This window comes from Benincasa hispida, chromosome 2 (genome assembly GCF_009727055.1).
Source record: "Benincasa hispida cultivar B227 chromosome 2, ASM972705v1, whole genome shotgun sequence".
In the NCBI taxonomy this organism is placed as follows: Eukaryota; Viridiplantae; Streptophyta; class Magnoliopsida; order Cucurbitales; family Cucurbitaceae; genus Benincasa; species Benincasa hispida.
The window spans coordinates 60784220-60800006 of NC_052350.1; the positions used below are offsets into that span (position 1 = coordinate 60784220).

At 33.4% G+C, this 15787-nt stretch overlaps 1 protein-coding gene across 1 annotated transcript; it reads right to left on the reverse strand.

Annotated features, from left to right (window-relative positions):
- Positions 1–7943: 7943 nt before the first annotated feature.
- Positions 7944–13829, reverse strand: LOC120071269 (pectin acetylesterase 10). Its single transcript, XM_039023443.1, has 12 exons — positions 13339–13829; positions 12712–12794; positions 11847–11976; positions 11673–11746; positions 11474–11560; positions 11272–11396; positions 11087–11147; positions 9286–9339; positions 9084–9161; positions 8888–8993; positions 8629–8774; positions 7944–8501 (listed from the first exon to the last, which is right to left on the reverse strand). Exons 1-12 carry the CDS (start codon positions 13523–13525, stop codon positions 8388–8390), a joined length of 1245 nt encoding a protein of 414 aa, XP_038879371.1. The 5' UTR covers positions 13526–13829; the 3' UTR covers positions 7944–8387.
- Between the last annotated feature and the right edge of the window lie 1958 nt (positions 13830–15787).

Genomic DNA, 15787 nt, shown 5'->3' on the forward strand with positions numbered 1-15787 from the left:
TGGTTAAGAAAGACTTAAAATAATTGAAAGTCACTACCTTTACCAACAAGATGCACCTTCTTTTTCGGTGGCTCAGTCATAAGAACTCCAAAGTTAAGCATGCTTAGGTTAAAGCAATCATATATTGGGTTAACCTCTTAGAAATTTTCCTAGGATGCATGTAAGTGAGAGCAAAACATGTTGAAAGGACGGTAAAACGTTGACTCAAATACATCGTACAGCTAATTTAGTTTTACATAATAAAAATTATACATCATGTAACTGACAAGAGGTATATAATAAAATATCTATTGTTTCGATTTACAACATGCATTCATCATTTTTCTCTTGTAAACACAAAACTACTGTAAAAGGCAATCTTCAAGAAGTGTAAAAAAAAAAAACTTCCCATGGATGTAGGCATCTTGACCAAACCACGTAAACTATGTCTTCTTCCTCTCTTTCTCCTAATCTCCGTGCAAATCTTCATTTTTTTTCTCTACAAAAACAACACAAATATCATTTTACAATCAAACTACAACTTTTTCAAAGTATCGAGTAGTATTGAGTTGCATTGAGTAAAAGAGAAAGATCATCGAGTAAGAGAGAGAACATCGAGTAAAGGAGAGAGATCATCAAGTAAGGAAGAAAGAAAATGTTTACCTGATTGAGTCTGCCTTCCCAGTTCAATATTCTATTCGGCAAGTTGAGGAAATCTTGCCATACACATGTTCCTCGATTCTCTAACACTCGTGGCTCATCTACAACCATAATTTCCACCAACCTCAACTGATTTTATCTAAAGTTTTTGGGTTTCTAGTGGAAAACCTTGCTTTTGGGCCTACAGACATCAGAATAACCTAACAAAATTGGTATCAGAGCGTTTAAAGATCATCAGTTCAACCTTTCTTGAAGCATCAAGATTCTCAAGAAAACAGTTCTTGGCATTCTTTTTAGGTTAGTAATGGTTGTTGCAAGGTTTGAAATAGAGAAGTTTGATGTGAAGGGTGATTTTGGTTTGTGGAAAGCCAAAATCAAGGCAATTCTTGGACAACAAAAAGCCCATAGAGCCCTTTTAGACCCATTTACTTTGCCACCTACTTTAACAGCTCAGGAAAGGGAAGATATGGAACTTAATGCATATAGAACTCTAGTTCTTAATCTTAGTGACAACATTTTGAGACAGGTGATCGATCAGGTCACAACTTATAAAATGTGGGTCAAGCTAGAAGGTCTTTATGCAACTAAGGATCTGCCAAACAAGATGTTTCTTGGGGAGAAGTTCTTCACGTTTAAGATGGAAGTTCTTCACGTTTAAGATGGAATCCGCTAAAACGCTATCTGACAATTTGGATGAATTTAAAAAGATAGTTTTTAGTTCAAAAGCCTTGGTGAAAAGATTGGTGATGAGAATGAAGTTTTTGTTTTGCTAAACTCTCTACCCGAAGCCTATAAGAAGGTAAAGAATGCTTTGAAATATGGCAGGGAGTTAGCTACCACTAATGCCATTATTTTAGCATTGAGAACTAGGGAGTTAGAGCTTCATATAGTAAAAAATCACCAGTCTAATGCAGAAGGACTGTTTATTAAAGGCAAGAATAAGCAGAACGACTCTAAAGGAACTAAAAATCAGTCTATTGAAGAGAATAAGCCAAAGAAAAAACTAAGATATAACTGCTGTAAGAAGAAAGGACACTTAATGAGAGATTGCTATAGCTTAAAAAGGAAGAATCAAGAGAAAGAGAATGATCATAAAGGAAAATAGCCAGAAGCCTCAGTAGTTAAAGGATCCTATCTCGATTTTGATGCTTTAGCCTCCACTAGAAATAAAACCAACCAAGTAAGTCCCCTAGGGAAGTATGACTAGGTTCTCGATTCTGGCGATACCTATCATATGAGACCTTTCAGACCTTAGTTTAATACCTATAAGGATGTAGATGGAGAATCAGTGTACATGGGGGACAATGAAGCCTGTAAAATCAAAGGAATTGGTTCAGTATCCTTCAGTTAAAGGATGGATCAGTTAAGCTTCTTAGAAATGTGAGACATGTACCTTTACTCAAGAGAAACTTAATATCTTTGGGTATGCTGGACTCCGTTGGATGTGAATGTAGGGGAAATAATGGAATCCTAGAAGTTATTAAGGATTCTAAGGTGGTTTTGGTTGGTGAAAAGGTTAATGACCTCTATATTATTAGAGGGGCAGAAATTATGACTAGTGCCTACACTATTTCTATAGCTAATATGACAGAGACAGACTTGTGGCACAAAAGACTATCCCATATCAGTGTCAAAGGGATGGAAGCACTATCTAAACAAGGTATTTTACCCAAAGGGATTAATGAACACCTCTCTTTCTGTGAACATTGCATTCTAGGGAAAGCTACTAGACAAAGCTTCACAAAATCTCAACATACCACCAAAGGGATATTGGACTATGTCCATTCTGACCTATAAAGACCATCTCCTACATCAAGCCTTAGTGGCTCAAGGTATTTTCTAACCTTAACAGATGATTTTTCTAGGAAAAGTTGGATTTAGGGAAGTTTAAAGAATGGAAACTTATGATAGAAACTCCAACATCTAAAAGGTTAAAATACTTTAGAACTGAAAATAGGCTTGAATTTTGTAATGAAGACTTTGATAAGTTCTGTAGTGAAAATGGTATAACTAGACATAGGACTGTAAGGTACACACCTCAACGGAATGGGATTGCTGAGAGGTTAAATAGAACCATAATGGAAAGGGTAAGGTGTTTGCTATCTGATGTTACTTAAGTGAAAGTTTTTGGGCAGAAGCTGCAGCCTACACTATTTACACCTTAAGTAGGCATTCACACATCTTTAGAGTTACTTACCCCAAAGGAAAAGTGGTTTAACCATCCTCCTAATCTTGACAACCTTAAAGTATTTGGATGTGTGGGGTTTGTACACCAAAATAAGGGAAAGTTAAAGGCCAGAGTTGTTAAGTGCATGTTTGTAGGCTTTACTGAGGGAGTCAAAGGATTTAAGATGTGGCATCTAGTAGAGAAAAAGTTCATAGTTAGTAGAGACATTACTTTCAGAGAAGTGGGGATGTTTATGCAGAAAGAAAATAGGCTTGGAAATGAAGCTGAGACCTTCACCATATGAATTGAGGTGGAGATAACCACTGAGCAACCTACAAAACCTAATCTACCTAGGGACTTGAAAGATGTAGAGGAAGAAGCAGGGGAGCAAGAGGAGACTGTTAATATACAGCCTGATTTGAGTCAGTATGCCTTAACTAGAGATAGACAAAGAAGGATCATTACTCCTCCAGCTATATATACTAAAATGAACTATGTGAATCTAGCTCTTAATGTTGTAGTAGCTCCTACTGACCAAGAACCAACAACCTTTGAAGAAGTAACAAGTTGTCTTAATGCAAGGAATTGGATAGAAGCTATGAATGAGGAAATGCACTCACTAAATATGAATGATACTTAGTCTCTAGCTCCCCTGCTCAAAGGTTATAAACCAGTAGCTTCCAAATGAGTTTTTAAACTCAAAGAAGATGCATCTTGTGATAAAAATAAAATTAAGAAAAAAAAAAAAAACCTAGGTATAAGGCAATGTTGGTTGCAAAGGATTTACACAAAGGGAAAGAATAGACTATTCAGAGATTTTCTCTACAGTTGTTAAACAAACTTCTAGAAGACTTCTTTTATCCTTGGTTGCTCAAAATAATTTAGAATTGTATCAACTAGATGTGGAGACTGTCTTTCTACATGGACATCTAGAAGAGACAATCTATATGATATAACCTAAGGGATTTAAAGTTAAAAGGAAAGAAAATCTCTATTGCCTGCTCAACAAGTCAATTAATGGGCTGAAACAATTACCTAGGTGCTGGTATAGGAGATTCAATGACTATATTTCTAGCATTGGGTTTAAAAGAAGTTCTTATGACATATGTGTTTATGTAAACACAAGTTCCTATAAGGATAAAGTTTACTTACTCATATACGTGGATGACATGTTACTGGCAGGTAGGTTCAAGGAAGACCTAACTCATGTCAAAGATCTCTTAAAGAGAGAATTTGAAATGAAGGATTTGGGAGAGGCATGTAAAATCCTAGGGATTGAGATCCTAATGGACAGAAAAAAGTATATTTCTAAGCATCAATCAACTTAACTATTGTGAGAAGATTCTAAAGAGATTCAATCTAAGTGATGCCAAACCTGTAAGCTTACCAATTACTCAAAATTTCAAGTTATCCTCAGCCAACTCTCCTAAAGATTCTGACCAAGAACATCTAAAACAGATGTCTACTATACCCTATAGTCAGGCAGTTGGAAGCCTGATGTATTTCATGATTTCTACAAGACCTGATCTCTCATACTCAACTAGCCTTGTTAGTAGATATATGTCTAACTCAGGTAAAAGATACTGGAAGGCCACTAAATGGATCCTAAGGTACCTTATTTGGTCCAAAAACTCAAGACTAACCTATTAGAAATCTGCAAAACCAAACCTAGAGTTATATGGATGGATGCTGACTATGTTGGTGATTTGGACAAAAGGAGATCTTTAACAGGCTATTTGTTCCTTTATGGTCCTAATCTAATCAATTGGAAAGCTACATTACAACCTATAGTGGTCCTATCTACAACAGAGGTTGAATATATGGCATTAACAGAAGCTATTAAAGAGGCATTATGGTTTAAAGGATTGTTGAAAGACTTTGGATTAAGTCAAACAGTAATAAAACTCTACTATGACAACCAAAGTGCTATACACTTATCCAGAAATTAACAATACCACACAAGAACAAAACATATTGATATAAAGTATCATTTCATCAGAGACAAAGTAAAAACAGGGAAAATAAAAATCCTAAAAGTTCATACATCAGAGAATGCAACAGGTATATTGACGAAACCAGTACCAAAACTCAAATTATCAAATGTCTTGAGCTAGTTGGTTTCAATCTTCTAGACACAGGGTAAACAAATTGGTCAGAATCTGGAAGATTAGAAGATTGCATGCATTAGAGTCAAGAGGTATACAAATAAATACCTAGTGATCAGATCTACAACATATATTCATCATTTTTCTCTTGTAAACACAAAACTACTATAAAAGGCAATCTTCAAGACATAAATTTTTCAAAAGTTAAGTCAGATCTCATTTGGGCCTCAAATATAGGCAAATGGTTTTGAATTCCTTAAAAAGTTTCAATTGATTATTATTCTTCCCAAAGTGTAAATATTTTTTTTTAGTTCCTAAGCTTTTAAAACAACCATTATTGTGGTCTTCATCATTAATTTGCCATCAATTATTTAGATACATGGCTTCAAATATGTGTGTTAATTAACTTATTGGCATTAGTATACGTTGAAGCTACGTAGGACTAACAAAAGCTATATGGTAAGAATTGAACATGCGATCTTTATCTTCGTTTTTGTATGTGATTCATGCACATTTTTCATTTTGATTGACACAAATCTGCATGACTAACCTCACAGGAGTCACTTATTGTATATTTTCTTACTCTTCATCCTTTCCATTTATGTTTTATTTTTTTTCCAAGTAAATGCAAAAACACTTGAGGGGTACAACACATTATTGCTCGTTATAGTATGGGGACAGAGCCATCATGAGCTTACGCACTACCGTTTTCATCTTCTAAACTAATGACCTTAAACTACTTAAGATTTCAAGGGATAACCTTCACATGAGCCAAAAGTTTTATTTAAAGTCTTATTTGTTGATTAACTAATTTTATAGGATCCCTGAGTTTAAAGACCTTCGCTAATTCTTATCGTTGTTAAACAGAGGGAACAACTTTTATTTTTGTTGTCTATTAGCTTTCAAAACTTGCATGCATGAGTAACAATCACGGTTTGTACTTCAATCGAGTCACAACAATAAAAATAAGATGGGTTATTACTTTACACACCTTTAGATGCAGGTTCTTTTGTTTTTATACGTATAGTTGTATCTTTAAATATATGTTTTGAGTTCTTCTCAGGAAAAAAAACGTTATGAATATATATATATTTCAAAAGTATGAGTATTTTTAGAACTTTTGGTTATAAAGTGTAAATATTTTTTAAAAAAATTTTATTTATAAGAATTTCCCTGTATATATGTTTGAGTTTTGAAATTATTATATATGAAGACTTATTTTTTTATACATGTATATAATTGAAAAACCTAGACTTCTAATTATCAGACGTTTGTCTTCTTCTAAGGTATTAATTGTACCATTAAATTTAATATGATTTTCGTTATATCATTGAGTTGTCAAATCATTGTTTATTAGTATTAATGTATTATGTTTCTCATTTTAAGGTCATTTATGTCATTTAGCACCCAATCAGCCGTAAGCATCCTCAATTTCCTCCTTGCTTCCGTTTTTTTTTTTTTTTTTTTTTTTTGAAACGTCATCCCCCGTTCTTCCACAATATTATTGTTTCTTGAAATTTTCCTCTTTCCACGAAACTCAAAAAAATCATTATACTTTGACAAAAATGTTAAAACAGTACAAATCTAAATAGTATCTGTAATTAAAAAAAAAAAATAGATATCTATATATTAAAAAAAGAAGAAGAAGAATGACGCATTGTTCTAATTTAACCAATGTGAAAAACATATTGCAAGGAATAATATATGACATAAATGTTACTTGATATTACTACTATTTTAGCTAGTGTCCAAAATTTATAAATTTCACTTGGTAGGTTGAGGAAGGATTCAACACTATTTTTCAAACTTGTCAAGCCTCTATCTTCGCCAAATTAAATGGAAAATTTCACAAAGATGGAGAATGAAGCCATTCCCAGTCTCCTCGTGTAGACATTTCTAGTTAAGAAAAATTGAACTTGTCCTTTTGAATTTATGTGCGACATAAACGGCTATGTTAGAGTTATATTATGTGATAGCACAAAATATGTGTTATATCTAGGCTTTAGTTTTAGCTAGCTTTTTTTTTTTTTTTTTTTTTTTGTTTAAAAAGGCAATCTTTTCATTAGTATTTTTGTTTATATTTTAATTTATTAGCAAATGGAGCACTATTGACCCTATGGGCAGAAAATACGTATAAAAATAAAGCTAAAATGAGCATTTAGAAGCTGAAGAGATATCAAGAGAATGTTGCCTCATGTTTTATCTAGAGGAAAGCATTGAGCCTGAGACATTCTAAAACTACACATTCAAACCTTTAAACCCAATGAGGTAGCGTGAGATGTTGTCTATAATGTTTCAACGCTAAACAGATTAACAAAAATTAGAGTTGAGGTGCACAGCTATTTTTATCAGAGCATTCTGATTATTTTGAGGATAGTATTGTGGAGATTGCAATATTCACGTTGGGAACGCGCTTCAAAAGTTCGCTTCCCTTTATCAATTCGTAGTTATCTTATTAGGGTTGTGTTTATTGGTTATTTGAGTTGTGAATTAAGATTACAAAAGCATGCTCCATAATTTTCTTGCTTAATCCTACTTTACTTTGCCATATTTAAGTGCAGAAGTATGCAATTTTCCATGATAAAACTTAGCTTTAGTAACTATCCCCAAAAAATGAAAATTGTCCATTGCTTGTAACCATAAAAAAAAATGTGTATGAATCATAAATAGATCAACTTGCTGAAACTTGTAAGGTACACCTTCCATCCACAAATGGATGGTCCATTTGAAATCATGAACAAGTGTCTAAAACATGCTTGCACACCCTTGAAATGATTTCTTGGTTCTTTTATGCAAAATATTAGTATTTTTTTAATATCCATGAGTGTCAAAGCCAACTTCTACAGACTTTCACTAATCTCACAATATAATCCATTTGATCTTACAACATTTAGGTGTCAAAAGAAACTCATAAGATATTAAATCCTACGTAGATGACCCATGAATTAAACCCACGACTTTTTAACCATTTTTCAAGATTAATTTACTTTTAAATTTTGTAACATAATTCGACATAAAGTAGCAAATCAGTATTATCAACATTCAGACATGAATAACATAATTAACAACCTTGAACGTAACATCATAACATCCAAATGGACCATATATCAGAAACATTTAGGTTCAACTGTAATGAAATTGCCAACTCTGTCAAATTTTGAATTGAATACTAAAGATGTGGTTTTTCTCTTTTGCTTTAATGCTGCTTAACATTATAAGGTATTCAAAGCTTTTCCAATTGAGGGTAAAAGCTAATTGATTCCAACTATTTAAATTACTAGAGGATGATGATACCAACCTTTCATCTATGTTGAAACAAGTTTGCAGAAGGACTGCAGATCACATTTGTCATCTCAGCAGCTTCTTCTTTCTTGTTTATTGACTTCTTAATCAAATTGCAATATAACTTTCCCTTCGATGATGATACCGAGAGAGAAAAAAATGATTTGCGGATATGAATAAACCAGCCTTTGAAGCTAACCGCTTCTAAAAACCAGATGGTGGCAAGTCCTGTCACAAGGATAGGGACAATCGATTGCTTTCACCGCTGCTCGATCGAAGTACCAATCTCCAACAGCCAGAGCAATTGGCTGCATAGTGTCAATCCATAAGACGTTACGAGATTTTCTAATTCTCCTCATTTCCTGAATCTGTTGATCAGAACTACTAATAGGGATAGAATAGATGGTTTTTTCTGAATTTAGACAGTGAATTCACCTTGTTTCCGATGACAGGAGAATTGTCGCCAAACCATGTGTCTTGTCTCTCAGTTTGGCAGTGAGCAAAACATGAATTAATAAATAACCCATTTTTAGAGGATTTTGAGAAATCGCTAACAGCATTCAACATTTGGTTCCTGAATCCTGTTACAATAAACACATGCAACAAAAGTCATATGGAGTAACCCTGTCTCTCTGATCTTGTTAAAAGTAAGAAGAGTTAAGAGCTTGATCATATCCTATTTGGAGAAAGTTACCCTGAAGAAATTGAATCTGAGGTTGGTTACATTTTGCATGATTCAGCCTACAATCATGCCAATACCCAGCTGGATCCAGAGAAGGTGGGGCTATACTGGATTGTATCTGTTTAGCAAGAGAATGAAATCATACCATTGGACCCGACCCAGGATTAAAATAAAAAGGTTACAACATTCTCAGCACAGAAAAATTTACCTGCCAGGAATCATATGCTGCGTTGACAAGAAACAGTGGGGTTCTGATTCCAGCAATTAAATTTTGTGGGAAGAAACACTGGATAATTAAGAAGTGGAACACAAAGTGAGAACACCAAGATTTTGCAACATACCAATAGCTGCTTGTAACATGAATTTCTCATATATATTGTGACTAGCAAATTAGGTACGGAAAGAATTACCGAAGTTGGATCGAGATGTCTCGTACAAATGGATGGCAGATTCCTTCCTGCTCCCTGCAACAATCATTATGATGCACAATCATTTTACACTGAGATTCTTAGAGAAGGCATACTCAAGAAGGCAGAACAGCAAATCAAGAGAGAAGCTCAAATGAAAAGCATAACTATTTTATATAATCAAATTCATTCTCACACAGCCAAGCTGAGAGAAGAGTAGGATCATATCCATACCGACCATTCATCTCTTATGAGCACTGTTACCATTCTATCTTTCATATCAGAACAACGTGATCGTCTTAGTATAAATGAACAAAGAATAAAAAGTATAATCTGGGGAAAAGGTGTCCTACACCTGAATAAAAAATTAAGATAATGTGAATGAAGACTACGTTTCTAAAAGCCAGAACTCACTATCTCACCTGTTATTATACTGAACTTATAACCAATGCAGCTAACATATTTGGCAACGCCAAAGTCCTGATTATCAGCATATGACAGATGGAATAGGAAGCCCTAGGATTGGTGATTCGGCCAAGTTACTATGACAAGTAAATTTCTTTTTCTAAAAGATAGCTTATGCACATTTCCACAGTAATATCACGAGAAAATGATAACCTTCAAAATTTTGATTTTTTATTTTGATTTTATTTTTTATAAAAATATTTCTTTACTTCATCCTTACCATAGCGCTGCTTTTAATTTTTAAATTCATTCTATTTTTTAATTGATAGTTTTGTTTTATTTTATGATAAAGTATCAAGTTTAAGTCCTATTTTAGTTCCAACCTTTTAGTATTATTTCATTTTAATCTATGAACATTCAAAATATCTATCTTGGTCTATAAATCTGTAGTCTTTTCATCCATGAACATTCGAAATGTCCATTTTAGTCTTTATTTTCTAAAAAATAATAACTAATTTGTTCTCATGCTTGTTTTGTTGTTGATCATCAGTTAACAAATAATGTTACGTTAAATATGTGCATTAGAGGTTCACACAATGACATGAACATATATTAGAGTTGCATAAGTTGGCTAAAACAGATATTTTGGGTAAGTGGATTTTAGGTTGCCGAACAATAATTACAAAAACCAATATGATTATTTTTTGAAAAGTTCAGAGATCAATTAGAAAATTGAAAGTTCAAGACCAAAAACATTTTTCTTTTCAAGATTAGGAGATAAAATAGATGATTCATATTTTTCTTTTTAAGTTTAGACACCATTGGAACAAATACCAAAATGCTATTTATCTTTGGCCCCTTCAAAGCTTCAGCTCTAGATATGCCCCTGCTCAACATCTGGCAGTGAAAGAAAACTCTTAAAATTTTAATAACCTACGTAGCCATCGCAGGTTTGAACTCATCCCCTCACGTCCCTTTACTTTCCCCATTTGTTGGGGTGGACGGTGACAAGTAGATTTAATCCTCCTAATTTCTACAACTTTGTTAATGGATCTTCAAATAAAAAACTGGCACGTTTATGGTTTCCACAATACGAAGGGAAACCTAAGGGATGGATGATGCCCATTACTACTTCTATCTTCACAATATGACATGATTCCATTACCAAACCATCATCCTCAATGCTTCCAAAATCTAAATCAATAAGATAAATTAAATGGTTTTCATGGCAGACAGTGGTATACATGAGGATGTCCATGAGATATAAAGAATGTGAGACCCTCGGCTTCCAGTGGATTACTCCTTAAAGTTGAGCAATTGAGGGTTATTTTCTTAATACTATTTATATTCATTGATAGAACAAGAAGAGTATAAATCGATATACAGAATGACTTTGTACCTGCAAGTGCACCACACCTCCAAATAAGCTTCTAATGTAGTGCCCTCCAGATATATCAACCCTGTAATTCAATGAAGAACTGATGAAAACTAGAAGCATCTAATTTAAGCCATGGCTGATGATTTATCGTTAGTAATGAACATAGCTAATAAAGTCAAAGGATTCAAAAGGATAAGAGCACTTACACATCAAGGAATAATCCAGCATCACTCAGACATTTTACTTTAGTAGTTCTTGGAAATAAGTCTCTAAACTCATCACAGTGTAGAATAGATGCCAAACCTCCAGCAGAGCATCCAGAAAGCAAAGCCTGAAACATGGGGGTTAAAAATAATAAATCAAAATTAAGAGTAAAAAAGCCGAGATAATGTGGCAGGTAAACTAGACCTGTTTAGCAAATTGCATTCCCTCAGCCTTCAATGCTTCCATAGCAGCCAACCAAATCCGCTGTCCTCTAAATTGCAACTGTGCAGCCTATAAAATACGCACTGTATTCAAAATGGGTAACCATAGCACAGCAGGCCCTGATCTATTGCTAAATATTGCCAATGACAGACTGAAAAGTGAAAATATATATTTCGCAAACCTTGTTTTCTGAATCCCCAGTAAAAGAGGCACCATCACAGTAACGAACCTTTACTCTGTTCCAATTAAAAAAATCTGAAATGCAAGTATGGACATAGTAATTGTTAGAGATACAATGTGAGGAAAAACTATGACAGGAAGAGGGGAGAATTTTTTTGAGAGAATGAAAAGCAACCAGGATTTTCTTCAGCTCTGTTACTCAGGATTCCAGTAAATGGTATCTGCTTCTCCATAAATCTTGATGATCCACGCCTGGTTGTTTTTCGATAGACGCAATTCCTGATATTGTTGCACCATCCACCTCCCTGCCAAAAGATCAAGTTGAGGATGGCACAGTAATGTTGCAATTATCATGGCCAGCACTGAAATCTTGAACATATTGGTATTAACATCTCATTTGGGAAGTTAATGGTGTAAAGATATTAATAGCATTAGGAGTGCAACCAAAGTCCCTCATTGGCTAGATAAAGTAAGAGACAATGTCTCAATTAGCATGAGGCTGAGGAGCTGATGTAAACAAAATTGTACCACTGTGAAGACGTGTGGACGGTCTATTGTCCCTAACAGATTGTTCTTGTTCACCATATACTGAGATGAAATCATAATGAACCAGAGTTTTTTTTCTTTTTCTTTTTCATTTTTAGGAAAAAGAGAAAGAAAATCGATTATTCAAGATACAGACTAGTCAAAGGTTCAAAAATAAGAATCTTGAGCATAATATGCCGTCAAGTTTTCCCTCCAGGCTCCAAATTTGATGATTGAGCTAATGCATTCGACTTCTTTTCTAAACCTCCAGAAGGTGAAGAGTTGTAGATAAGAATCAATCTCGAATTGGAAAATTGACAACTTATTACCGACACAGATAGACACTACAAGCTGTTGGTTGACAGTTCTTGGATATGTGCATTTCGTCTGAATATTACGGAGAGCCCGAAAAACAGAAAGAAAGAGAAGCATATATATAAAAAGAATATCAAGTCGAAAATTGATTGACAAATAATTCAAAACACGTTTCCTTTAGTGTCATTCTTCGAACAAACCTCCAATTGAACAAGCCAGCTATTTGATCCTGACCCATATCCACGATGCAAGTGATATCCAGGCAAAGTGCCATCCAAACAGACTGCGCAGGATAAAGAAAGAAAGAAAAGAAAAACACACGCACACACACATGAATCATGGGATATAAGAAACTAAAAGAAAAATGAAAAAAGAAGCTAGTTAATACTATCCACATCGGTCATTTAACATTGTAAATATAAACAAAAATGCAGTGCTTAATTACAAGCAAGGAAGCCTGAACGTAAACATCCGCCGTTGAGCAGTTAACAAGATTTGGAAAAGATAATTGATGAGACCCAATATGAAATAAGCATTAGACAGAGGAATAAAAAGACAATTGGTAAAGAAAAAGAAGAAGGTAAAGTGCAATGCAAGTAATGAATTAATATAGAATAAATCTTGACAAAGATATCCACTATCCAGAAATAGTTGTTCAGCAAGGCTAGAACAAGAAGCGGGAAATCAGAGAGCAATAAGTCCCCCTTTTGTATTTCACATCAACAAATCTAATATGGGTAAGAAGAAAAGTAAAATGTGAGGGAAGATTCAGATTTGCAGGGAAAAAGAAGGTCCAATAATAGAGAGTGAAAAAGTAAAAGAGGGACCTGCTTGTTTTGCATCTGCTCCATGAATGAGAGTGAGAGGCACCATGAGAGGATTAAGGGTAGCAGCAAAGGAGGTTTGATAAGAGTCGAAGAGAGAAGAATCAGAGAGATTATAGGGGAGAAAGGCATGAACCCATTTGGTAAAAGCCAGTGGTAAGAGAAAGAGAAGGAGCAAAAGCTTGGGCATGGCTCTGCTCCTAAGTGCTACCTGAAACTGTATGAATCTGTGGAAGCGACTGCCTTAGAAATCTGGGAATAAAGCAAAAAGGGGGAACCAAATGGGAAAAGCGAAAAGGCGGAAAAGAGCAGAGTGTTGGTGTAGGAGAAGGAGCGGCAAAAGTGGGGGTTTGAAAACGCGTGGAAGCTGGCAAATTGAGAATTGAGAGAATGAATTATTGAGAGGAAATGTTGGAGAATGGAGAGTGGTGAAGGAAGGTGGAGTATAATGCAGGTTCAGGTTTAGTTCAGAGATCAGCGGAGGAAGAAGGAAGGTTTGCTTTTATGACGCCTCTCGCACGCCTGGAATCTCATGCAGCAAAGGATTTTTAGCTTCCTTGTAGAGTCATGCTAAACCCACCCGTGGGTAAGCAACCAGATGTCACAAGCGCTTTCTGACCGTCCGATGGGATCCCAAGCGCCAATACCAGCCGCCACCACACAAACCCGCTCGCCTCCGTCATCTGTGACGTCGGTGGCTTACATTACATTTACCTGCCTTTTATCAGGTATTAATATTAAATTTCGGTTTCCCATCTCCATATTTCAATTCATATTTTCTGGATTCTGGTTTAAATTATTTTATAAAATTATTGTTTTTAAGTACATATAATTAATCATTTAAAATATTATACATGAAAAATATAAAAATTAAAGAAAATTCTCACACTAACTATTTATCAAAATAGTAAAAAAAAAAAAAAAATACACCAATAGACTTTATGCGCCTCTATCTAAGTCTATCATTGATAAAAGTCAATATAAGTTTTCTTAAAATATTAAATTTTACTCTTTTTAAAATAATTTCCATATTTTTTTTATTTTTTTTATTTTCTTAAAATTAAATATTAAATAATTTTGAGTCATATTTTAAAACTAACAAAATGATTTTAATAATTTTAAAAGTATTCCAAATATGCACTGCGAACTGACATTTTCATTATATAATGTAAAATAAAAACATAACCCTTTTTTAAGCCTATACACAAATTTATGAACTTATTTAGGTAAGTACATCTGAATGTTACTCATGCAGGTTGGCAAGTGTCTTCCTATATTCCTTTTTTGTACCATTTTAAAATTTCAAAATCTATCTTATATCAAAAAGAATATATATATATATATATATATCAAATGTACCACTAATAATAAAGTTCCAAAATTTGCTTTATGTATTGAATTAATTTGGTTCAAATTAAGAAAGAACCACGCTATGAAATAGGTTATCTCATCTCTCGATTGTTGCTATGAAACAATCAAAAAATTAGATGTGTACGTACTACGTCATAGATTCTTTTTATATACTAAATTGAAACTAATCAAGTAAAATTAAAAGTAAATTGTAAAAAATCTTAATAACAAATGAAAAAATATAAAATTATAGATTCCTATTATTATTTTAAGGGATCTTTTTAAATATAAAAAATATTTAAAAATATTTATATTTTATAGATTCCTATTATTACCTGGGGTTTTTCTTTTTATAAGAATTTTCAAAATAATTTGTAAAACAATGCATAAGATTTTTAATTCAAGCGTAACCAACAAAATTAGTCCCCAGTTATTTTTATTAAAATTTCCATCTCCTAATTTTATCCTATAGACTATATGTGAGTTAAAACTATTATAAAATATTTTGAAGTTTACAAAACTTTGTAAAGCAAAATTGATATATAATAACATTCAACACAAAATTGAAATTTCAACAACACATCCAATACAAAATAAAAAATAAAAAATAAAATTATAAATATCTATTAACAAGTATAAAAGACTCTATAAACATAAAAGTATACAAATTAAATTTGTAATTTAACCAAAATATAGAGCATCATGATATAAAATTTCAATCACACGAGATATTTCTATCCATATAAATATAAATTATTAAGAAAAATATTTATCTATTAATTTAAATTTTCTTTTATAATTCATTCATGTGAGACCGGCGGTGGGGAGAGTGAAATTGAGAAACAGAAATCACATGATAAGAACCGTGAAGTCCGCCGCACAGAATGAATTACGCTGATTGCACATCACGGTCCTTGGTCGCAGCAGTGCAGCACTCCATGGAACTCTGTTTTTTTTTTTTTTTCTTTTGCTTTATAATAATAATTTAAAAGTAAAATAAATGGGTGACAGGAGACCACTGTCTGGATTGGATACTTCTTAGCATATAATTAAATGAAATAATTGAATTTTAGTGATATAAAGATCTAAATCTCTTATTTTG

What these genes read in the sequence shown, in the direction of transcription:
- LOC120071269 (XM_039023443.1), bottom strand. Translation starts at nt 13,525, where the DNA reads ATGCCCAAGCTTTTGCTCCTTCTCTTTCTCTTACCACTGGCTTTTACC. An exon ending in CAGAGCTGAAGAAAATCCTG is followed by an intron (nt 11,747 to 11,846) that starts GTTGCTTTTCAT and finishes CTTGCATTTCAG; the next exon opens with ATTTTTTTAATTGGAACAGA. An exon ending in CAGCATATGATTCCTGGCAG is followed by an intron (nt 8,994 to 9,083) that starts GTAAATTTTTCT and finishes CTTGCTAAACAG; the next exon opens with ATACAATCCAGTATAGCCCC.